General features: G+C 42.6%; 1 protein-coding gene across 5 annotated transcripts in view; it reads left to right on the top strand.

Moving 5' to 3' along the window:
- The first annotated feature begins 1,865 nt into the window (after positions 1–1,865).
- The window catches only part of LOC115139703 (serine-rich coiled-coil domain-containing protein 1-like), a 114,286-nt gene continuing 93,804 nt past the window's right edge, over positions 1,866–22,347 (top strand). For 4 of the 5 annotated variants that reach the window (XM_029677380.2, XM_029677383.2, XM_029677384.2 and 1 more), the window contains exons 1-6: positions 1,866–2,048; positions 6,724–7,990; positions 9,264–9,287; positions 9,678–9,871; positions 15,317–15,407; positions 18,511–18,631. In XM_029677380.2, the coding sequence (XP_029533240.2) occupies positions 6,745–7,990; positions 9,264–9,287; positions 9,678–9,871; positions 15,317–15,407; positions 18,511–18,631 (1,676 nt within the window). In that variant the 5' untranslated portion in view covers positions 1,866–2,048; positions 6,724–6,744. The remainder of the gene's footprint in view (positions 2,049–6,723; positions 7,991–9,263; positions 9,288–9,677; positions 9,872–15,316; positions 15,408–18,510; positions 18,632–22,347) is intronic. The other variant, XM_029677381.2, reaches the window with a different exon arrangement.

Consider the following 22,347-nt stretch of genomic DNA (forward strand, 5'->3'; position numbering starts at 1 on the left):
AGACTGCAGCAGAGGACCCATTTCCCCAGACTGCAACAGAGGAGAGGACTGAGAAGGCGTCAACCCTTCATCTCTGTAAGACAAGGGGAGATTCTCAATTGGAAAAAGTCGGTCCTCAACTCCTCAGTCTTCTCCTCCATGACCCGGAAACGAGAAGTGGTCGAGTGCTCCAGGTGAGTATCAATTCGTTAGTAGATGAACAGAGGAGCCTGTTCACCACCTCCATTTCCTGATGATCAAGAGTATCCTTATGACATCTAGCATGGAAGTTTTAAAAAAATCCGCCACAGCTTTTTTCTCGAAGGAAAAAAGCATGCACATATTTCAAAACAACATATTACTTTAGCGTTTTAGCTACTTATTATTTTATCTATAAAATGTCTTGCACAACTAGCTAAATTTAGTTTTTATCGCTTTGCAAATTTTATTTTGGGATTCCACTGCTGTAAAAGTAATTTGCCTGGTGAGTGGGAGTCTCATTTCATTCAAGCACGTTTCCTCGCCTCAGCTCCTCTGTTACCTTTTTCAAAGCAGGAGAGAGGCGATACGAGTCGAGCAAAACCAATTGAGCTTCTCCCTAGGTCGCCTTGGTGAGGGGGCCTGATGTTGAAAGACCCGAAACACAGAATGACCCCAAGTTACATCACTGTGTCCAAGAGCATTGTCATGGGGCGGCAGGGTAGCCTAGTGGTTAGAGCGTTGGACGGAAGGTTTCAAGTTCAAACCCCCCGAGCTGACAAGGTACAAATCTGTCATTCTGCCCCTGAACAGGCAGTTAACCCACTGTTCCTAGGCCGTCATTGAAAATAAGAATTTGTTCTTAACTGACTTGCCTGTTTAAATAAAGGTTAAAAAAAAATATATATATATATATGTATCCAATTAATAGTAATGGTAGCAAACTAAACGTACTACAGCACGGGGAAAATGCAACACAGCAAAAAAGCCTATGCAATTATACACAATGCGCACAGTAGGCTAAACATAACCTCTCCTCCTTCAGTAGGCTAATCATATTCTATGAATATGCTCTTTCATGAGAGCCTATGTTTGGTTTCCTGACAGGGCAACGGGGTGATTGAATGGCGGCACACCTGCAATTATGGTAAGCTACAGAACAGATGGCATTAAACAGCCTGTAACTTACTGTTCAACTGATGTAGCTATGTTATTGCATTTTGATCAATACACAAGGTCAAATTCCATTTGACAAAGAAGTTGAATTTTGGTAAGTGGCCATACTGTTACTTGCCAGCATCATCAGGCCAGCAATTGGTCCAGCGCATCACCTGCTTCATGAGGATGCTGCTCAGTCGTCAGGGAAGAAGGGGTGCACGCCACGCATGCTCGTGGGCTGTGTAATGCGGAAGGGGGAAGCAGAGATTACATTAGCGTCAAGCAAGCAACATTAGCGTCCTGGCAGCAACATTAAGATTTCCGGTTTTTCGATTGTGGCTTCAAAATTAAAGTGTGGTACAACGCTATGATACGAAATCAATAATTTTGCAGCTTTGCATAGTGACTAATGTTAAAATTAGGTTACAAAAGTATAACTACATTGGTAAAAAAACTAAAAATAATTACTACTTCACATAAGATAAAAAATGGTTGCAGCAACTGCTTATTGCCTCTTTTATTATACAGTGTATTGCATTGGGGGCATTTATTTAACCTTGAATGTGTTTTAAAACCCACATTTAATGCACATGTCATAAAATATGAGTCATTGTTAATGTTTAGACAATTCTGTTTTTATATATCATGAATTAATACAGGTTTTGACACTTTTCTACTATTACGTGGTGACTTTTTTTTAATCCAAAATTCCGTGACCCGGAAGTACTAATTTAGTGTAGCTGGTTGAGATTATACGTCATTGAGGTGCATTTGTGCGATAGATTATTAAATTAACCATGCTATGCAGCCACATGAAAATCTTACAGATATAGCAAAACTATCAATATTCAATCAATAGAGGTTTAAATATATTCAGACGAGCTTCGTCTGTCATTGGAAGGAGCAGCCTGGACATTGGAATTCAGCTGAAGGTAACACATTTCTGCTATCTTGACTAGCTAACTGCGGCTTCTTCGCCGGGGCTCGCTCACACATGCATCTTTCTTTTCAGCCAAAAACAGCGAGATTTGAGTCGTCTGTAGTTTTCGTATTATGGCAGTATTTGCTCCAAATTATTTGCCCGGACCATGATTTTCCCCGTTCCACAAATAACATTGAGATTATGTTTGGACATTGGCACTTACAGCGTTGACGTTTGACAGCTCAAGCTGCTGTCCTGCATTCAAATATGGAAGCTAGCGAATGTAAGGAGGTAAAATTAGTTTTATATTGGATATTCGGTTCTCTGGTCAATGGCTATTAAACCAAGCATGCCATGACTATGAAGATGGTATATTCTGAATCAATTTAATGTTCTTTTTTTGGTGGGTGTCTTTCAATCTTCAGTAGCTGTTACACAAAGCGAGCTATGACTAAAACAATTATATATTCAGAATCAGGGGAGAATATGTAAAAAAAAAAAAAATAATTCACAGTTATTATTTAGAAAATGTGTTGGATTTTTGTTGTCGCTTTCAATCTTCAGTAGCTCTTAGACAAAGCATGCCATAACATAATCAAATCACGGGAGGATGGACAAAAATTAACTTTATATTTATTTACATTGCTTAGTTTTTCTTGTTGTTTTTGGTAACATTTTCATAGTCATGGCATGATTTGTGTAAGGGCTATTGATGATTGAAAAATGTAAGAGATTTCTAAAATAAAAGCAGTTATTTTTTCACATCCTCTCCTGATTGTGAATAGTCAGCTATTGATGAGCGAGAACCAAATATCCACCGAATATCCAATATATATATATATTTTTTACCTCTGTAGCTAATGTTAGCTAGCTGGCTAAATTCATAGCAAGGAGACAATTTACTAGCTACCTCATGATGTTACTCCAGATTACAACTAGTGAGTTATCAAGATACCCACGTTAACATTTTAATAGCAATGTATACAGCAGCTGTAGTTTGCTACATCATGTACACCAGTGCAACAACTGTCAGCGTTTCTCAACAGTGAATTAGCTAGCTAGCTAGGCTAGTAGTCATATTGCTCCATGACCTTTTTTGGAAGGGATTTTTGTGGCATGATTGATAACATTACCTAGCTAGTGCAGTGCATTCAACGTTAGACCTAGTTAGTCTTTTAAAGATAAAATAAGATGATTTGCCTATATTCATGTTATAACTCCAACGCTGAGGCTTTTTACACATTTTGAATTATTTATAGATGCATTATAAAGACTACAAATTGGTAAAAAGCCATATTTTGAGTCATCATGGCTAATGTGCCTAGTGAGATGATGCATAGGTCCTGTATTCTATAAAGAAAATAGCATTTATAGTACAGAATCTGATTGTTTGTATTGTTACGTGTTTTAGTTTTGTATTTAACTAGCAAGTCAGTCAAGATAATTTGTATTTACAAACCTGTCCGGCCAAAACTGGATGACGCTGGGCCAATTGTGCGCTGCCCTGTGGGACTTCCAATCACGGCCGGATGTGATACAGCCTGGATTCGATCCAGGGACTGTAGTGACGCCTCTTGCACTGATGCAGTGCCTTAGACCGCTGCGCCACTCAGGAGACTGAGTGTTGTCAGGAAACTCCTGTCACATTCGGGGGATTCCATTTGAGTTCAACAAAGATTTTCTATTATATCGAGAAGATAGTCAAGTAACCGCTCTAACAATGGAAATGAATGTCCTCAAAGATGGAAGGGAGGTGAGATCAGATGGGACTCTTCTAGCCAATGAAAGAGCAAAAATATTTTATTTATGACAATGGTTCCACATATTCCCATGACAAGGAAAAACTATTATTTGTATTTTATTCTGTTATTTTCCATTATAATGTTACTATAAAATACAGTGGGGCAAAAAAGTATTTAGTCAGCCACCAATTGTCCAAGTTCTCCCACTTAAAAAGATGAGAGGCCTGTAATTTTCATCATAGGTACACTTCAACTATGACAGTGAAATGGGAAATTATCCAGAAAATCACATTGTAGGATTTTTTTATGAATTTATTTGCCAATTATGGTGGAAAATAAGTATTTGGTCAATAACAAAAGGTTATCTCAATACTTTGTCATTGCCAACAAAGGGTATATAACAGAGGTCAAATGTTTTCTGTAAGTCTTCACAAGGTTTTCACACATTGTTGCTGGTATTTTGGCCCATTCCTCCATGCAGATCTCCTCTAGAGCAGTGATGTTTTGGGGCTGTTGCTGGGCAACACGGACTTTCAACTCCCTCCAAAGATTTTCTATGGGGTTGAGATCTGTAGACTGGCTAGGCCACTCCTTCGTTGCCCGGGCGGTGTGTTTGGGATCCAGCCACATTTCATCTCCAATGCCCTTGCTGATGGAAGGAGGTTTTCACTCAAAATCTCAGGATACATGGCCCCATTCATTCTTTCCTTTACACGGATTAGTCGTCCTGGTCCCTTTGCAGAAAAACAGCCCCAAAGCATGATGTTTCCAACCCCATGCTTCACAGTAGGTATGGTGTTCTTTGGATGCAACTCCGCATTCTTTGTCCTCCATACACGATGAGTTGAGTTTTTACCAAAATGTTCTATTTTGGTTTCATCTGACCATATGACATTCTCCCAGTCTTCTTCTGGATCATCCAAATGCTCTCTAGCATACTTCAGATGGGCCTGGACATGTACTGGCTTAAGCAGGGGTACACGTCTGGCACTGCAGGATTTGAGTCCCTGGCGGCGTAGTGTGTTACTGATGGTAGGCTTTGTTACTTTGGTCCCAGCTCTCTGCAGGTCATTCACTAGGTCCCCCCGTGTGGTTCTGGGATTTTTGCTCACCGTTCTTGGAGCTCCAGATCGAGGGAGATTATTAGTGGTCTTGTATGTCTTCCATTTTCTAATAATTGCTCCCACAGTTGATTTCTTCAAACCAAGATGCTTACCTATTGCAGATTCAGTCTTCCCAGCCTGGTGCAGGTCTACAATTTTGTTTCTGGTGTCCTTTGACAGCTTTTTGGTCTTGGCCATAGTGGAGTTTGGAGTGTGACTGTTTGAGGTTGTGGACAGGTGTCTTTTATACTGATAACAACTTCAAACAGGTGCCATTAATACAGGTAACGAGTGGAGGACAGAGGAGCCTCTTAAAGAAGAAGTAACAGGTCTGTGAGAGCCAGAAATCTTGCTAGTTTGTAGGTGACCAAATACTTATTTTCCACCATAATTTGCAAATAAATTCATAAAAAATCCTACAATGTGTTTTTCTGGATATTCTTTTCTCATTTTGTCTGTCATAGTTGGAGTGTACCTATGAAAATTACAGGCCTCTCATCTTTTTAAGTGGGAGAACTTGCACAATTAGTGGCTGACTAAATAGTTTTTTGCCCCACTGTATGTGTGTTCCAATTTTGTTCCAATCAAAAGGGGTGCTGTCAAAAAGTGATTAAAATCAGATGGAACCACCCATCCTTTTGCACACCTTGGTTCCTCCATTAATTGAGAGCTGTCGAAAGATTTTTCATGCCAAGACATTACATTACTTGCCTAGTAGGACACGTGATACACAGTAGCATTACAAGTAGAGCTCTATAAAGGGATTAGGGTTCCATTTGGGATGCTATCTATGGCATGTTTATGTTGGTTTAATTTTGGAATCAGAAATACCTCTGTCCAAAAAAAACACTGGTATTCACCAGCACTGTCGAGTATGGGCATGACAGAGTATTAATTGCTTGTGTGATTTATTAACATTGTTTGCCAAGTAGCTTATTATAATAAAATGTATTTGAGATGTCACTAATGTCAGGCTGATAATATCGATGGCCTCCTAGTTCTAAGACTCTTCTGTAGCTCTTGTACTGTGTACGCAACCTTTCTAGTTACACTTAGCCTAACTTGTGTTGAAATTGATTAGGCTTATTAGACATCCATATTGAACCTACAACTTCAAGTGAAAATAGACCTAACTATCTCTGTTTTTTCTCTGTGGGACTTTGCTCCATCCATGCAATCAGTAACGCGTTGGAGGTAGCCTATCTCTGCATTTTTCATAGAACTTCTAAGTTTGAGAATACCCCCGTGGGCCATTTCTAGCTGGGATATGCAAAACATTCCATTTGAATGGTCCAAGATAAGGCTATAGTGAAGTTAGTAATTGTTTTATTTATGAGGTATTGTGTAGTTGTATAAATGTTGTGTGATCCATCACGTCTAATGGCTTATTCCAATTAATGTTTAGCCTACTCTTAATTATAGGTTTCCGGGAAAATGTTTCCTCAGTTTTAAATTTAAATGTGTGACTGAGGACAATACTGTAGGCTGCTATATAGGCTAGATTTGTTGCATTGAAATGACTACTTGGCCTATTTCCTCTATTTTGTCACTCTAGACAATGCCATGTCTATCTATCTTACAGAGAGTATAAATATTGTACACTATATTCACACAACCTTTTTTTTGTAGATTACATTACACTTGTAGCCTAATAGTTTCAGTAGTTTGTCAAATAGCACTTTTGGAAATGCACACAAGGAAATGGACAGTGTATCTTCAGACTGATGGTTGTGGTGTTGAGGTTGTGTGGTTCATCCCTTGATGGGACCTTTTTTAAACCAACCAGAAGCCCTGATTTCTTTCACTGCGTCTCTCTGACTGTGTCATGTCTGTTTTGCAGAGTGACTGCCGCTGAACCTTGATGGGCGAATCAGGGTCGCGCCGCTCCACGCTCGTCTCCAGGCTGCCCATCTTCAGGCGGAGTGTAAGTAAGAGGCAGGACTCGTTGCCCTCCTCCCCATCCTCGGCCGGCGTGGGCAATGGCGTTCACACCTCGTCCCCCTCCAGCACTAACTCCAGCAACAGCAGCACGGGCAAGCGCCGCAGCCTGTTCCGCACGCCCTCCATCAGCTTCAGCAGCAAGAGGAATAGTGAGCCGCCGTGCATCCAGACCCCTCCTCTGGACCCAGCCCAAGACACCAGCAGCAGCCAGAACAACCCTCCGCTGGGCTTCCAAGATGGCGCTGTGCTTCCACGGGCCAAGACGCGCCACTCCTTTGGCTTTGGGGGCCACCGGCAGAAAAAGATCACCCGCTCGCAGACTGAAGACTTTGAGAAGGTGACCTCCACGGTCAATAGGAACGTGTTCATCAACTGCATCAGCTCAGGTACCAACGAGGGCGATGACTCGGGGTATCTGGATGACTTCAGTGGCGACAGCAAGCGCTCGTACAGGCAGAAGAAACAGCTGCTGCCCAAGTCCTTCTCTGCCCACCACCGCTTCTCCAAGAACTCTGAGCAGTGCAAGCCCCCAGTGGTGAGTGTAGTGCCCCCGACGTCAGAGGTTACCCCGGGCTCGTGGCCAGGCGAGCTGCTGGGGGAGAGCTCCCTGCAGTCGCCCATGTTGTCTGAGGACCGCACCACGGCCCTCACCCCCTCTGAGTTTAATGTCCCCATCACAGAGGACTCTGTGTCCGAGGTGGATGTGCTGCTTGCCCCCAGCCTCGCCGCCACGCCAGACAACTTCAGCCATGTCGTCTCTACCTCCCAGGTGTTCTTCATGCCTGCCCAAGCTGCTACAGACAAGCCCCTTCTGCCAGACACCAGCACCGCAAACACCACAGAGTGTGAGACTGCAGTCCCTGTCACAGAACCAGCAACAGCTGCAACACCACCAATGCCACCGGAACAACAAACACAATCGCAGGAAGAGAAGGAAGAAGGGGAAGAGGAGAAGGAGGATGTTATGATGGTGGAGGAGGTCAGACCAGCGCAGACAGAGACTAGTGAGAGCGAGGCAGGCCCAGTGCGTAGTAAAGGCTACCATTCCAATCCAGAGCAGTCTGAGAGGAGGTCCAGGAACACAGTGTTCATCCAGGAACCAGGCAAGGGAGCGTGCTGCGGTAGACATGAACCCAGGTCATGCCACCTGAGGAAACCCCACACAGGTAAGAACTGAACAACTAATTGAATAACATGCGGAGTACTGATTGATCTCTATGTGATTGACTCATTGATAATAGAAAGGAGGCGCATTGCTCTTGTGAAAAGCTAATTGTAAATTACTGACAAGTATACTGAACAAAAATATAAACGCAACATGTAAGGTGTTGGTTCCATATTTCAAGAGCTGAAATAAAAGATCCCAGAAATATTCCATATGCACAAAAAGCACAAATTTGTTCACGTCCCTCTTAGTGAGCCTTTCTAATTTGCAAAGACAATCCATCCACCTGCCAGGTGTGGCATATCAAGAAACTGATTAAACAGCATGATCATTACACAGGTGCACCTTGTGCTGGGGACAATAAAAGGCCACTCTAAAATGTGGACTTTTGTCACACAATGCCACAGATGTTTAAGTTTTGAGGGAGCATGCAGTTGGCATGCTGACTGCAGGAATGTACACCAGAGCTGTTGCCAGATAATTGTCGTTTTAGAGAATTTGGCAGTATGTCACAGACTACATATAACCACGCTAGCCCAGGCCCTCAACATCCGGGTTCTTTACCTGCGGGATATTTCAATTGACTGATTTCCTTATATGCATCGTAACTCTCTAAAATAGTAAAAATTATTGCGTTTTATATTTTTGTTCAGTATATTTTGGCCAAAGTGTTTGCACACAATATTGCCTACCACCGTTTGAGACTGACTTTGTGTTTTCGATCACTGACAAATAGACATTTTCTGTTCAAAGTGGTTGAACTTTACACTGCTTTCGCATTCAGAAGGCAGAGGTATGGTCTACAATGTAGGCTATATTTTATGTACTCTTTGGTTGGATGATGTTGAAAGTACCAAAGTCAGAACGAGAAGACTGATTAGGGGGTTGAGCAGCACTATTTTAGGCCCACGTGCCTGTTCTCAGTACTATTTCCTCTTAAAGGTATATTTATTAACCAATGGACAGCGGTTTCCTAAGACATTGTAGGCTGTAGTCACACCTGGATAACACCTCCTGTACAAATTCCTACCCTTTGGCTATGTCTTTCTGAAACGGCCCACTATAGACTCCACCGTTCACCTACCAAACTTGAAACAGTGTGGCACTGCTTGTAACATCCTTATATCTGAATAGTTTTCTTAAGACAACTGTTTGTGAACTGCATTGGTTAGTCTACTGGTTTTGGGCAGTGTTAGGCTATCCATAATGATTAACACATCACTGTTATTGTTCATTTCTGATGTAAGCTTATTTCTTGTCTGTCTGTTGCTTAGGTTACTTTGTATTGGTGATAACACGTAAGTAGTTATACTTGCACCTAAAAAGTGTGCTCCGTGATGATGTAGATCTATAACCCAAATTCAATCAATTAGTAAAAGTAGCCTTATTCCCTCACTATATTGGGAAAGTGCCTTTACATTAGTGCAAAGGTCACCTAAAATAATTTATTTCCATAAAATCACTGAAGCTGTTGTTGCAAAGCACTGGATCGCTTCCAGCCCCAAGGCTGCGATAGCCAATTGATTGTTTGCTTGTTTTGAAGTCCCCCCCAACGTGTAGTCTGCAGTTGTTTGTCTGTGTCGCATTCGACAGTCTGTCTACTTGTCTGTTCGCCACTTTTTTGCCTAGCTCCCTGCCTCCACGTCAGCAAAAATATTATCATGTGTCTTGTGCTCTGCCCTCCACAGTGTCCATGTGCAGCAGCAGCGCCAGCCCCTACCACGAGGTGATGCGCATGGAGCGCCGGCTACGTTCCTCCTCGGAGGGTGCCGGGGGGCCACGGGGGCTCCACCTCAACCTCAAAGATCCCCATTGCACTGCCGAGGGGAGCGTGCTGCTGAAACAGAGGACCAACTCGTCGTCCTCCAAGCTTGGCAGCCTCGTACGTGTTTACATTACACTACACTTCAGTACAGCACAGTTACACTAGGATTACAGTAGAGGAAAGTCCAGCAGGGGAGCTGGCAATGGTGCTAGCGGCTCCTCACTGTTGCTGCAGACTAAATAGCTTAGTCCATGGCCGCATCCTTCTCTGGATTACACTCTCACATGGGGATAACAGCCCGCCCTAAATTAAACAGACTAATCATCTAACTAACTGTGCGGCAGATCAGTGCAACAGGACAGCAACTTGTCACTCAAGGGATTGCGCCTGACTCCTTCCTGTCTGGCCACTCCAATCCACATGCCTGCATAAACCGCCACCGAGCAGAGCAAAATTCAGTTGGTGGTACAGTAACCAAAAAAGCTTGGGAACCACTGCTGTAGTGCACCACATTTTTCAGGCTTACACTAAGATCTATTTAATTTTCGAGGTGGCTCGACAACCCTCATCTTCCATACCCAGAAAGGAAAGCACATGTGAAATACGTGGGGCTAACATGTGGGGCTAAATCTGGGGTCGATAAAATCTAAGTGGCGGCCGACTCTTACCGTCTTGTTTTTTTGCTCTGGTGGAGAATCACCAGCTTCTTTTTTTAACTTTGGGTGAAAAAAAGAAGGCAATCCTGTACGACGAGTAGAGCTTCAGTGAAACGATAAAGTGTTTTCCATTGTCTGTTGAGTAGGTTTGTGGTTTCATGAGCAGTCAAGTGTGATGCAGAGGTGGACTAAAGTAGTTTTCTGGACAAGTACAAGGCAATACTGGGAAGATAATCCCTCCCTTCTCTGTCATAATTACAATACACTCACAAAGGCCAACAGGATATGCCTGCTCTGTCTTACACTTTGGGTACAAGATATACATACAATCATTCTAAACTGGCAAAAGTGCCTAAACTGTTTTTAAGTGAAATTGTATTACGTTCGGTACATGTATTCACTTCATAAGACGTGCTTAGAGAACCATGTGGATGTTGAAGGAACTGGTATTTTTACCATCATACTGTACATCAAGAGATTGTTAACCAACCCATTTTTCAAAATATGTAGGAATTGTAGTCTCCCCTGGTCTGTAGTAGACTGGTAAGGAAACGTTTGAGCACTTATTTGATTTGAGTGACACACTTTGACACTAATCATTTGTGTGAAGGGTTACAAACTAAGTCCACTATTATCTATATGAATAACCCCTCCTTAACTCTCATGAGGGGTGTAATTATTCACTAGGATCCAAATGGACCAAACGGGGAGGGGACCTATTTGAATTTGTCCTGTAGGAAACGCTTGTTTTATTACTCTGCCAAATGTTTTGCTATGGTGTGCGATAATTAGGACGGACCCTATTTAGTTGACTGGTCGATTGTTTGGTCGATAGGCTGTTGGTTGACAGTATCATTTTTTTTGAGTTGAGCAGTGTAAAATATATTTAAAATCATGGCACACGAGACACCTGTCAGATTCATGCCTGTCTGAGTGGACATTGCAAATGGCACACCAGTATCACCGGTAGTATATTTCCCGTAATTACCATAATTTATAATCGACAATATTTATTTGGTTATGGTAACTTCTGTTAATGCATTCAATATATTATTATTACTGTCTTGTCTTTGTAGGAGTGGACACGTTGTTTGCAGAGTGCACAACCTAGGCTACACTTATGATAAAAAAAGTTTTGGGTTATTTCATCCCATTATCCAGTTGTCAATTTATTCATTAAGGATGTGCACCTGATTACGCATAGAAGTAGGCCTAGGCGACCTGGCCTGTGTGCAAATGTAGACCTATAAATGTGCCCAATTGGGGATCTGGTACTATTTCTGATTGACTTAACTCACCATCACTGTGGAACTTCTCAAAGTAATGTTTTCTTCGCCTTAAACAGCGAGTCAACAAAGTCTGTTTTTACATCCATTGATAATGACAATAGTTCCATAACCACTCAGCATGAAAGGGGAAGAAAATGTCATGCTCTGATCTGGTGGAAACATCATAAAATAGGCCTACCTGATTACTTCTTATCCCTTGTGTAAATAGCTTACAGCTGTGTCTGTCCTGAGCTCACTGGCGTGGGAAACTCTAAGGTCCCGGGAATATTTTATACAATGTCACAAGTTTGCGAGCACGAGCATCTGGCCGGACCAAGTTAATAGTTGACACAATGCCTCTCGGGTCAACCAATACACCACTGGAGTCTGGACCTCTGCAACGGCACATTTTTCTCTATTGGTCCTCTTGAATGAACTCCACAGGCACAAAATGTATAATATCTACTGACCCAAAGTCAGTGCATACCTGCTTATTTTGAATGTTTTCCATATTACTGAGGTTGGCATTGATGAAATAGATCCTTGTTTTAACGAGCCACCGTTTTTTAATCTCTATTAGCATAAAGTTACTCACTCAAACATTATTGCACTGTAAAAAAGGTCAGAGCTTGCACAGTGAAGGAGTTTTAATACACATCTATTACTGAGGGATGACATTAACACGCTAATTTAGCTCCAAATTATGTATATAATAGATGTCATTTTACAACAGTGGGTGAGGACTGACACCCTGTTCCAATAACTATTACTTGAGGAACACCTTAGTTGAGCATTAAGGGCTTCATAAGTGGAGGCTAATCATTTCCTTCAAAAGGTATTATACTTTATGCAGATAACTCTTACACTTGACATTTAGGGTCAGTTTCCGAGGCACAGATTAAACCTTTAATTGATCATCTCTATTGAGGATGCTTCTTAGACCAATAATATTCTTAAAGGGATACTGGCAATTAAGAACGGTGTGACAGTGGACAACATGAGCTTTGTTTGGACACAATGACTGGTTCTCATTCACATTGATGTACCCAACTTTAAAGGGATACTGTAGAGATTCTGGCAACTGTTTTTTTCTACCTACCCTAAGTCGGATGTACTCGTGGATACCAATTGTATGTCTCTGTGTGCAGTATGGTGACGACACCACTGATAAGTAATTACAAGATGAGTAAAATAGATTTCCTTGCCCATGAACATATTTTGTTGGAAATGTGGTACACTACAGTGACATTTTAGCTAGTTAGTAGTACACATCCATCTTATTGGAATTGTGTGATTCACCAATGAAAGCTGCATCACATTTACCTCTTAATGTTATCCAAATGATATTAAATCTTTTTTACTTGTTTTATTTTTTACCCAACTTTTAACCCTGTCCATAACAATCCCTTAGATGTTTTGTATGTAATTCATATTTTCTAGCTTCTGCATTTCCTGTGCACCTTCTGATATTTTCTTCAAATTTTTACCAACAGACCAGATGTGGTAACCATTTTTCTGTGTATCACCACAAGATGGCAGTGTATCCCTTTGAAACATGACAAAAGGAGAAGGGGTCGTCATGTACATGATTCCTCAACCACTGCTTAGAAGTGGATATCTTTGAAAATGTCATCAAAGTTGACTGGGTCAATGGCTTCAAAATCTCAATGGATAAGATCATTGATTATGAGATTAAGAGATTTGATTTTAATAACCTTTGCTTTGGTGACCCGTTATGGATCCAGTACAGCCATGAATGAACCCTTAAAATACATACAGTTTGTTTTTATTTATTTATTATTTTTACTGTTATCTACATTGAAGAATAATAATAGTGAAGACATCAAAACTATTAAATAACATGTAGTAACCAGAAATGTGCTAAACAAATCTAAATATATTTGAGATTCTTCAAAGCCACCCTTTGCCTTGATGACAGCTTTGTACACTCTTGGCATTATCTCTACCAGCTTCATGAGGAATGTCCACAGTCTTGTTCCCATATATGCTGAGCACTTGTTGGCTGGTTTTCCTTCACTCTGCGGTCCAACTCATTCCAAACCATTTCAATTGGGTGAAGGTCAGGTCAGCTGACACAGCACTCCATCACTCTCCTTCTTGGTCAAATAGCCCTTACACAGCCTGGAGGTGTGTTTTGGGTCATTGTCCTGTTGAAAAACGAATGATAGTCCCAGTAAGCGCAAACCAGATGGGATGGTGTATTGCTGCAGAATGCTGTGGTAGCGATGCTGGTTAATTGTGCCTTGAATTCTAAATAAATCACAGACAGCAACGCACCATCTCACCTCCACCTCCATGCTTCACTGTGGGAACCACACATGCAGAGATAATCCGTTCACCTACTCTGCGTCTCACAAAGACACTGCGGTTGGAACCAAAAATCAGACCAAAGGACAGATTTCCACCGATCTAATGTCCATTGCTCATGTTTCTCGGCCGAATCAAATTTCTTCTTCTTATTGGAGTCCTTTAGTAGGGGTTTCTATGCAGCAATTTGACCATGAAGGCCTGATTCACGCAGTGTCCTCTGAACAGTTAATGTTGTGATGCGTCTGTTACTTGAACTCTGTGAAGTATTTATTTGGTCTGCAATCTGAGGTGCAGTTAACTCTAATGAATGTATCCTCTGCAGTATAGGTAACTCAGTCTTCCTTTCCTGTGGCGGTCCTCATGAAAGCCAATTTCATCATAGCACTTGATGTGTTTTGCGACTGTACTTGAAGAAACTTTCAAAGTTCTTGACATTTTCGAAATTGACTGACCTATATGTCTTTTCTTATTTTAGCTGTTCTTGCCATAATATGGACTTGGCCTTTTACCAAATAGGGCTGTCTTCTGTATACCACCCCTACCTTGTCACAACACAACTGATTGGCTCAAACACATTAAGAAGGAAGTAAATTCCATAAATTTACTTTTAACAAGACACACTTGTTAATTGAAATGCACTTCAGGTCACTACCTCATTAAGCTGGTTGAGAGAATGCCAAGAGTGTGCAAAGCTGTCATCAATGCAAAGGGTGGCTACTTTGAAATATATTTTGATTTGTTAAACACTGTTTTGGTTACAACATGATTCCATATGTGTTTCATAGTTTTGATGTCTTCACTATTATTCTACAATGTATAAAATAGTAAAAATAAAGAAAAAACCCTTGAATGTTTGGTGTGTCAACTTTTGACTGGTACTGTACAACATGTCAATGCAAACAGTGACCTATAACGAAGCATTTAGGAAGTCCTCGTTATGTTTAAGTTGGTCTCTAAATCTCTAGTGAATCCATAGTTAACTGCCAAAATAATGGAAACACTTGAGTTAATGAGGGATACAAAGTATATTGAAAGCAGGTGCTTCCGCACAGGTGTGGTTCCTGAGTTAATTAAGCAATTAAAAAATGCTGGGCAGGCCTTTATTTTGGCTACCATGGCTATGCCCCCATCCACATGGCTACCATGGCTATGCCCCCCCCACCTAACCGTACAAGTAAACACACTGGGCTCTAGTAGTTATAGTCAACTTCTGACCCTACTCCGAAAGTAAAGTGGCATGCATCAAGCTTGTTGTTAAACTGTGTCCAGCGCACCGAGTCATACAGATGTCTCCATTGTGTCCTCAGGATGTACTGAACAATCTGGGCTCGTCTGAGCTGGATGAGGATGACCTGATGTTGGACCTGGACCTCTCTGATGACCAACGCCAGCGTCACGGTATGGACACTCCCAATCCATTCAACAGCAAATACACCGGCTTCATTCCGAATGGCTCTCTATTCCTTACATAGTGCACTTATTTTTACCCATCGGGCTCTGGTCAGAAGTAGAACACTATATAGGGTGCCGTTGGGGACGCAACCACCCTCTCTGCTCCTCTACTTCAGCCACTTGTCCAAGGAAATCTGGAGATTCTAGAATGACCTCTACACGTATCCAGGGACACACCCAAGTTTAAGCAGGACTAACTTGTTTGCTCAGATATTTAGGTAGTTTAGAATAGTTCTACTACATCTAAACCAAATACACTTGCTAGGACCGTTTTAAGCCAGTTCAGATGGTTTGTTCCCCCAGCGTTGCTATCATTAGTTCCTTGATAGTCTCATAACACTTAGCAACAGAAATGGTTAATTCTCAATGCTTTTGATATTTTTTTAATCATTGTTTAAATCATATTTCCCAGCAGCAGAAGACTGCTGACAAGTTTTGAGTGCGTCATAGGGAAGTGTTTTTGTAAGGATTTGTTTAAATTTTTTTGCATTCACTAACTTTGTGACATAACCTTACTGGTTCTTATGTATCCTAAAGATATATTATGCATTACGTAAAGAATTGCAAAACCGAAATGACTGAGAAACAATTAATTGCCCTTGTATGAATGCAAGATGAACGCAAAGATGTAGCCTATTATTAGGAGCAGGATGTGTTTGGTGACTTGAGTGGAGACAACAGGCCAGATATGCCCCTTAGTTGACTCTTATCTAACGGGAGGTCTGAGTCAGTTCAACAAAACTTTCATATCTCTAGGCATGCAACATCTACGCAGGCTTGGATAATTACCTTCAATCTTAATTCTCTTAACACCCCTCTCTTTTTGGAGGTTGCATCAGAACATGCAAAAGTACCAGTAAACATGTACTGAGGGCAAAGCCTCTAGACAGAGAGCTTCCCAGGATGTCATCACTAATACACACAAAAAAAAAAGAAACATTTTGCATGGTAATTTTTTTTCTTTATACAGTGCATTCGGAAAGTATTCGGACCCCTTGACTTTTTCTACATTTTGTTACGTTACAGCCTTTATTTTAAAATTCATTAAATCGTTTTTTCCCCTCAATCTACACACATAACCACAAAGCAAAAACGGGTTTTTAGAAATGATTGCAAATGTTTAAATAAAGAAAAACTGTTCTTGGCTACAAGCTTGGCACAACTGTATTTGGGGAGTTTCTCTTATTCTTCTCTGCAGATCCTTTCAAGCTCTTTCAGGTTGGATGGGGAGCGTTGCTGCACAGCTATTTTCAGATATCTCCAGAGATGTTTGATCGAGTTCAAGTCCGGGCTCTGACTGGGCCACTCAAGGACATTCAGAGATTTCTCCCAAAGCCAGTCCTGCGTTATCTTGGCTGTGTGCTTAGGGTCGTTGTCCTGTTGGAAGGTGAACCGTCACCCAAGTCTGAGGCCCTGAGCACTCTGGAGCAGGTTTTGATGAAGGATCTTTCTGTACCTTGCTCTGTTCATCTTTCCCTCGATCCTGACTAGTCTCCAGTCCCTGCCGCTGAAAACATCCCCACAGCATGATGCTGCCACCATCATGCTTCACTGTAGGGATGGTGCCAGGTTTCCTCCAGATGTGACGCTTGGCATTCAGGCCAAAGAGCTCAAGCTTGGTTTTATCAGACCAAGAGAGTCCTTTAGGTGCCTTTTGGCAAACTCTAAGCAGGCTGTCATGTGCCTTTTACTGAGGAGTGGCTTCCGTCTGGCTACTCAACCATAAAGGCCTGATTTGGTGTAATGCTGCAGAGATGGTTGTCCTTCTGGAAGGTTCTCCCATCTCCACAGAGGAACTCTGGAGCTTTGTCAGCGTGACCATCAGGTTCTTGGTCACCTCCCAGACCAAGGCCCTTCTCCCCCGATTGCTCGGTTTGGCCGGGTGGCCATCTTAGGAAGAGTGTTGGTCCTTCCAAACTTCTTCCATTTAAGAATGATGAAGGCCACTGTGTTCTTGGGGACCTTCAATGCTGCAGAATTGTTTTGCTACCTTTCTTCAGATCTCTGCCTTCGACACAATCCTGTCTCGGATCTCCACGGACAATTCCTTCGACCTCATGGCTTGGTTTTTGCTCTGACATGCACTGTCAACTGTGGGACCTTTATTAGAGTGGTGTATGCCTTTCCAAATCATGTCCAACCAATTGACTCAATCAAGATGTAGAAACCTCTCAAGGATGATCAATAGAAACCGGATGCACCTGAGCTCAATTTGGAGTCTTATAGCAAAGGGTCTGAATATTTATGTAAATAAGGTATTTCTGTTTATTTTTAATAGATTTGCAAACATTTTTAAAAAAAAAACTTTTTTTTCGCTTTGTCATTATGGGGTATTGTGTGTAGATTGAGAATTGTTTTAGAATTGTACATAAAAAAATGTAAATGTATAATAAGGCTGTAACCTAACAAAATATGGACAGTCTGAATACTTTAAGAATACACTGTATACTAGCCTAAATGGTTCAGACTGTGCTGTGAAATCCCTGCAAAGAATTGATAAATCGCACACTTAAAGTGAAGTGACGATGTGACTTACTGAAGAAGAGAATTAAGTGGAAAGTCTCTCACACTAACTCAAATTAAGGCACACCAGACATGCCCACACACACACACACACAAATGCATCGATGCTCCTGTTTTAGTGCTCTCAGGTGGCTGCTTGGCATTTTTATTAAGAACCAGGCAGTTTCACAGCAATTTATGGGCTGCTGAGCTGAGCCACATTCAGTTTTACCTTGAAACTGAGCCATCCACATCCCTTTTTTAAAGATCTGGTTATTTCTGATTGTCAAAACTGTTTTCTTAGTAGTTTCTGCATGAATGAAACGTTAAAACAGATGCCATTGTGTATTTTACTCTGCACTCTGAATGTAAAGGAAATATTTGATTTCTGTAGTATAGTGTTAGTTTTTAAATACTAACAACACTCTTTATAGCATATTGTCCAGGATGGACTACTCTAAGCATGTTGTCAACTCTGTAAACACAAGCCTATTGTGCCACACGACATTAACTCAATGGTTTTGTGTTTGTGTGTGTGTGTGTGTAGTATTCCGAGAGGACTCCAGCCAGTCCCTAGCCTCCTGCCTGAACCTGATGCACTCCCCACTGGAGCCCAATGTCGACAGGATCCCCGGCAGGGAGCCCAGAGACACCACCACCATCCACAGGTGAGAGAGCCCTGCATCTATACCTAGTACATCATACTACAGCTCTCACTACACCTATAACGCTCACTACAGCTCTACACCTACATTACACTTAGACCTACACTTACACCGATAACACTCACTACAGCTATCACTCGTCCTTCACACATTCCAAACAGTGAGCAGTCACTGTATTTCCATGCAGAAAGGAAGGAAGGCTCATTACAACTCCTTAACAGAAAGTCCCATTGCTCTTTATAGGAAGCCGTTATCACACAAAGCCATTAGCGCCAAACACTTCCTTCCAGGGGTGGAACTGATTAGGTAGAACAATGAGAGCCACGAACAGGCATGGATAAAATTCTCATTGCAACTAAAGCATTGCTATCTTAATTGTTTTTTATTAGAGAAGCCTTTTGATGTGGCCTAGCAGGAAAAGCTGATGGAGATTATTGCGATTAATGTGTAACACGTTTTATGTGTAACCCATGGAGATGAATGTAACGTTCTGACTATAACTACTGTTCCCTGAAGGAGGGAAACAAGGTACAACATACTGTGGGGAGTTGCACTTTCACGTCTTCGGTTGTAATCATGCCTGACAAGGCCAATGAAATCTGTCTCACTGGAAGCCCCATCTTCCACAGGTGATAAGTGTGAGGCTTGGTTTCATTCCTTCAATTTAATACCGCTCTTCACAGAGCCCAGGAACTTGGGCCAAATGGGTGTTGTACAGCTCCACTAAAAGTTTTGTGATTATGCTGCGGGACTTGTGGTTTAGTACGGTACCCTGCGTCACAACTTCATTGCTCCAGACCAGCGCAAGGGGGGGTTAGAGCACTGATTATACTTTTGGGTCATACTGTGTTTCTGACAATGAATGTGCGGCATACGCGACATACGCAAATAAAATGACTAGTGTCATGCACAAAGTAGATTTCCTAACTGACTTGTCAAAACTATAATTTGTGGATGTGTAGGTAAACTTCCGACTTCACCTGTATGTGCATACAGCCCTCGTGGAGGGCGCCCTTGCAGACTGAACGGTAGCGATGACATTCGGAGGTAAACCTCTAGCCATTAGATTGGCCCTCTCATGGACAGGCCCATAGGAACCAAATCTCTGGCCTCACATGCCAAACCTGCCTGTGCGCCCTGGGACAACAGGTTCGCTTTAAAGGTGAATGGTTTCCGTCAAACAAGGCTGCCTGGTCCAACAGGAAACCACAAGAATCAATGATAAACCCTCCCAGCCACAATAATGAATTATCAGCCCTCCCTATGAGATAGAAGATCTGCCCCCAAGTTGAGGCAATCGGGAACATGCATCACCAAAAGTGACAGCAAATGCTTACTGCTCCGCAGCAAGGAGGGGTAGGGACTGTATCCCCCCCCTGCCTGTTGAGTATGCAACTGTCGTCATGTTGGATCTGACCAGCACATGCCGGCCCAAAAAACATGGGAGGAGGTGCCTGAGCGCCATGTACATCATCAGAAGTTCCAGGTAATTGATATGCCGGGCACTCTGTGACACTGAAGTGAGTAACCCTTGCACAATTCTCCCCACCCTTGGTGTGACGTGTCGGTCGTGATCATATTGCCGGAACAACACCTGGCCCCTGAGAACCGCTTGTCACAGTAGCCAGGGATCCCTCCCCTGGGCCAGTGCTGAAGGCATGTTGTGGGCAACTGAATCAACCGGTCTAGGTGGCGAGGTGCATCCAAGCGCATGGTTAACGTTCAGCACTGGAACAGCCACATCGATAGTAATCCCAGGGGAATGACCACTTTCATAGAAGCCATCATCCCCAGTAGGCGCATGGACTGGCAAAAACATACTGTGCACCTCAACCGAATTTGGGCTATGCAGAGCTGGAACCTGGACACCCTCTCCGTGGATAGAAAAAAGCAAAGGGGTCGGGACTTTATGCCCCGTTCTAGACTTGTCCTCAGCAAGCATCTGAGTTCACACTTTCAAAATGCTCTCAAACCAGCGGCTGTCAGTCTGTGCACTTCAGCAATTGGATTACCACCATCAACCTAAAGGATGCGTACTTTCATGTGCCCTTGTGCCCCAATCACAGAAATGTTCTGTAGTTTCATTACAAGGCAATAGCCTACGAGTTTTTAGTCCTCCCATTCAGCTTGTCCCTCTCACCTCGCATCTTTTCAAAGGTGATGGAGCAGAGTCAAGGCTGATAGCAGTGTTGCACACATCCACACAGTGTTACACACACACTTGTTCCTGTACCCAAGAAAGGAAAGGTAACTGAACTAAATGACTATTGCCCCGTAGCACTCACATCAGTCATCATGAAGTGCTTTGAGAGACAAGGTAGAGGTGATATGATCCTTATCTGACACCCTAGACAGATAAGGATCGCCCCAATAGGTCTGATCCAGGCTGATGTCCCATTTTTAGTGTCTAGGTTTTATTTAAACCAGAAAAAGAGCTGAACTAAGCACCTCATAGGGACTAGTGAGCTGCAGGCAGGAATTAGCAATGAATCCTAATAATGAGCCACCTATGCAAGAGTAGTGCCCTCTTGTGGACAGAGAGCGACTCACCCAACTTATTACTCTCATTCCTTGAACACCATTGAACGCGCTTCCAAACTAAGTTGTGCTTCCATGAGACCCTGGATGAAGCCCAGCCCCTTATGGACTCATGGGGCTCCAGCAATGGTTGACATAGCACACCGTTTGGCCGTAACCAAACGTGGTGGCACTGTTTTTGTGGAGGGACTCACCGGTCGCTCATACCCCTTCTAAGGCCCCTTGCTCCGGGGGTTACCCAAGCCAAGTGCTCGGAGGCTGTTTCCTCATCAGAAGTACCCACAAGCCCCACTCCCTCCAACTCCAGAAATTGGAAATAGGAATGTGATTGGCATAATGCTGGGTGAAATCTGGTAAGCTTCATTCACCTGAAGTTATGCATGCTAGCTGACGTTAGCCATGATGAAGCTTCTAGTCTAGCCTCTTTGACCACAGCACGGGATGTTTTTTGAATAAACAAGAAAATTAAAGCTAGCTACATATACTAAACAAGACCGCTACCCAAGCAAGTCTAACATTAGGAAGTCAGAATATCTTGTAGTAGCTAGCACACTATGCAGTGTTTGTTTAGTTAGCCTGGTCTCGATAGTCTACATAGGACCGGATCACCGAAGTGGGACCCGGACCCTTTTGGGAAGAGAGGCAGGCGGTGCCTAACCAAGGCAGACAGGAGGCGGGGGGATACCCACAGAACCTGGTCACCCTCTCTCTTTGAGTAGCCTCCTGTAACCGGCGACAGAGGGCACAGGAGCCGGTGAGACAATCGACCCGACCAAATACCCAATCCATCTCCGCATCCCACATCGGAAACACCAAGCCACCTAGAGCAGGGATCATCAACTTGATTCAGCCGCGGGCTGATTTATTCTTGAGGGAATGGTCGGGGGGCGGAACATAATTACAAATAATTAGTTGACTGCAAATAGACCGCAAGAAGCCCAAACGGATATAATATTTGATTAAAACATAATCGTTTCAAACCTTGCATACATTTGTATACGATCACGTATTATGCGTGGGAATACTTGGGAACAGATTCCCGAAATTAAAATCACATGGAGCTGATATCATTGTATTTTTACAGTCTTATGTTCAACAATAATAATTCAGAAAATGTAAAATGTGACAGAAGTGTGACTCCATGACTTCTAGCTAAGCTAGAAGGGGCAATCGTTCTCCTA

This window comes from Oncorhynchus nerka, linkage group LG13, assembly GCF_034236695.1.
Source record: "Oncorhynchus nerka isolate Pitt River linkage group LG13, Oner_Uvic_2.0, whole genome shotgun sequence".
Lineage (NCBI taxonomy): Eukaryota > Metazoa > Chordata > Actinopteri > Salmoniformes > Salmonidae > Oncorhynchus > Oncorhynchus nerka.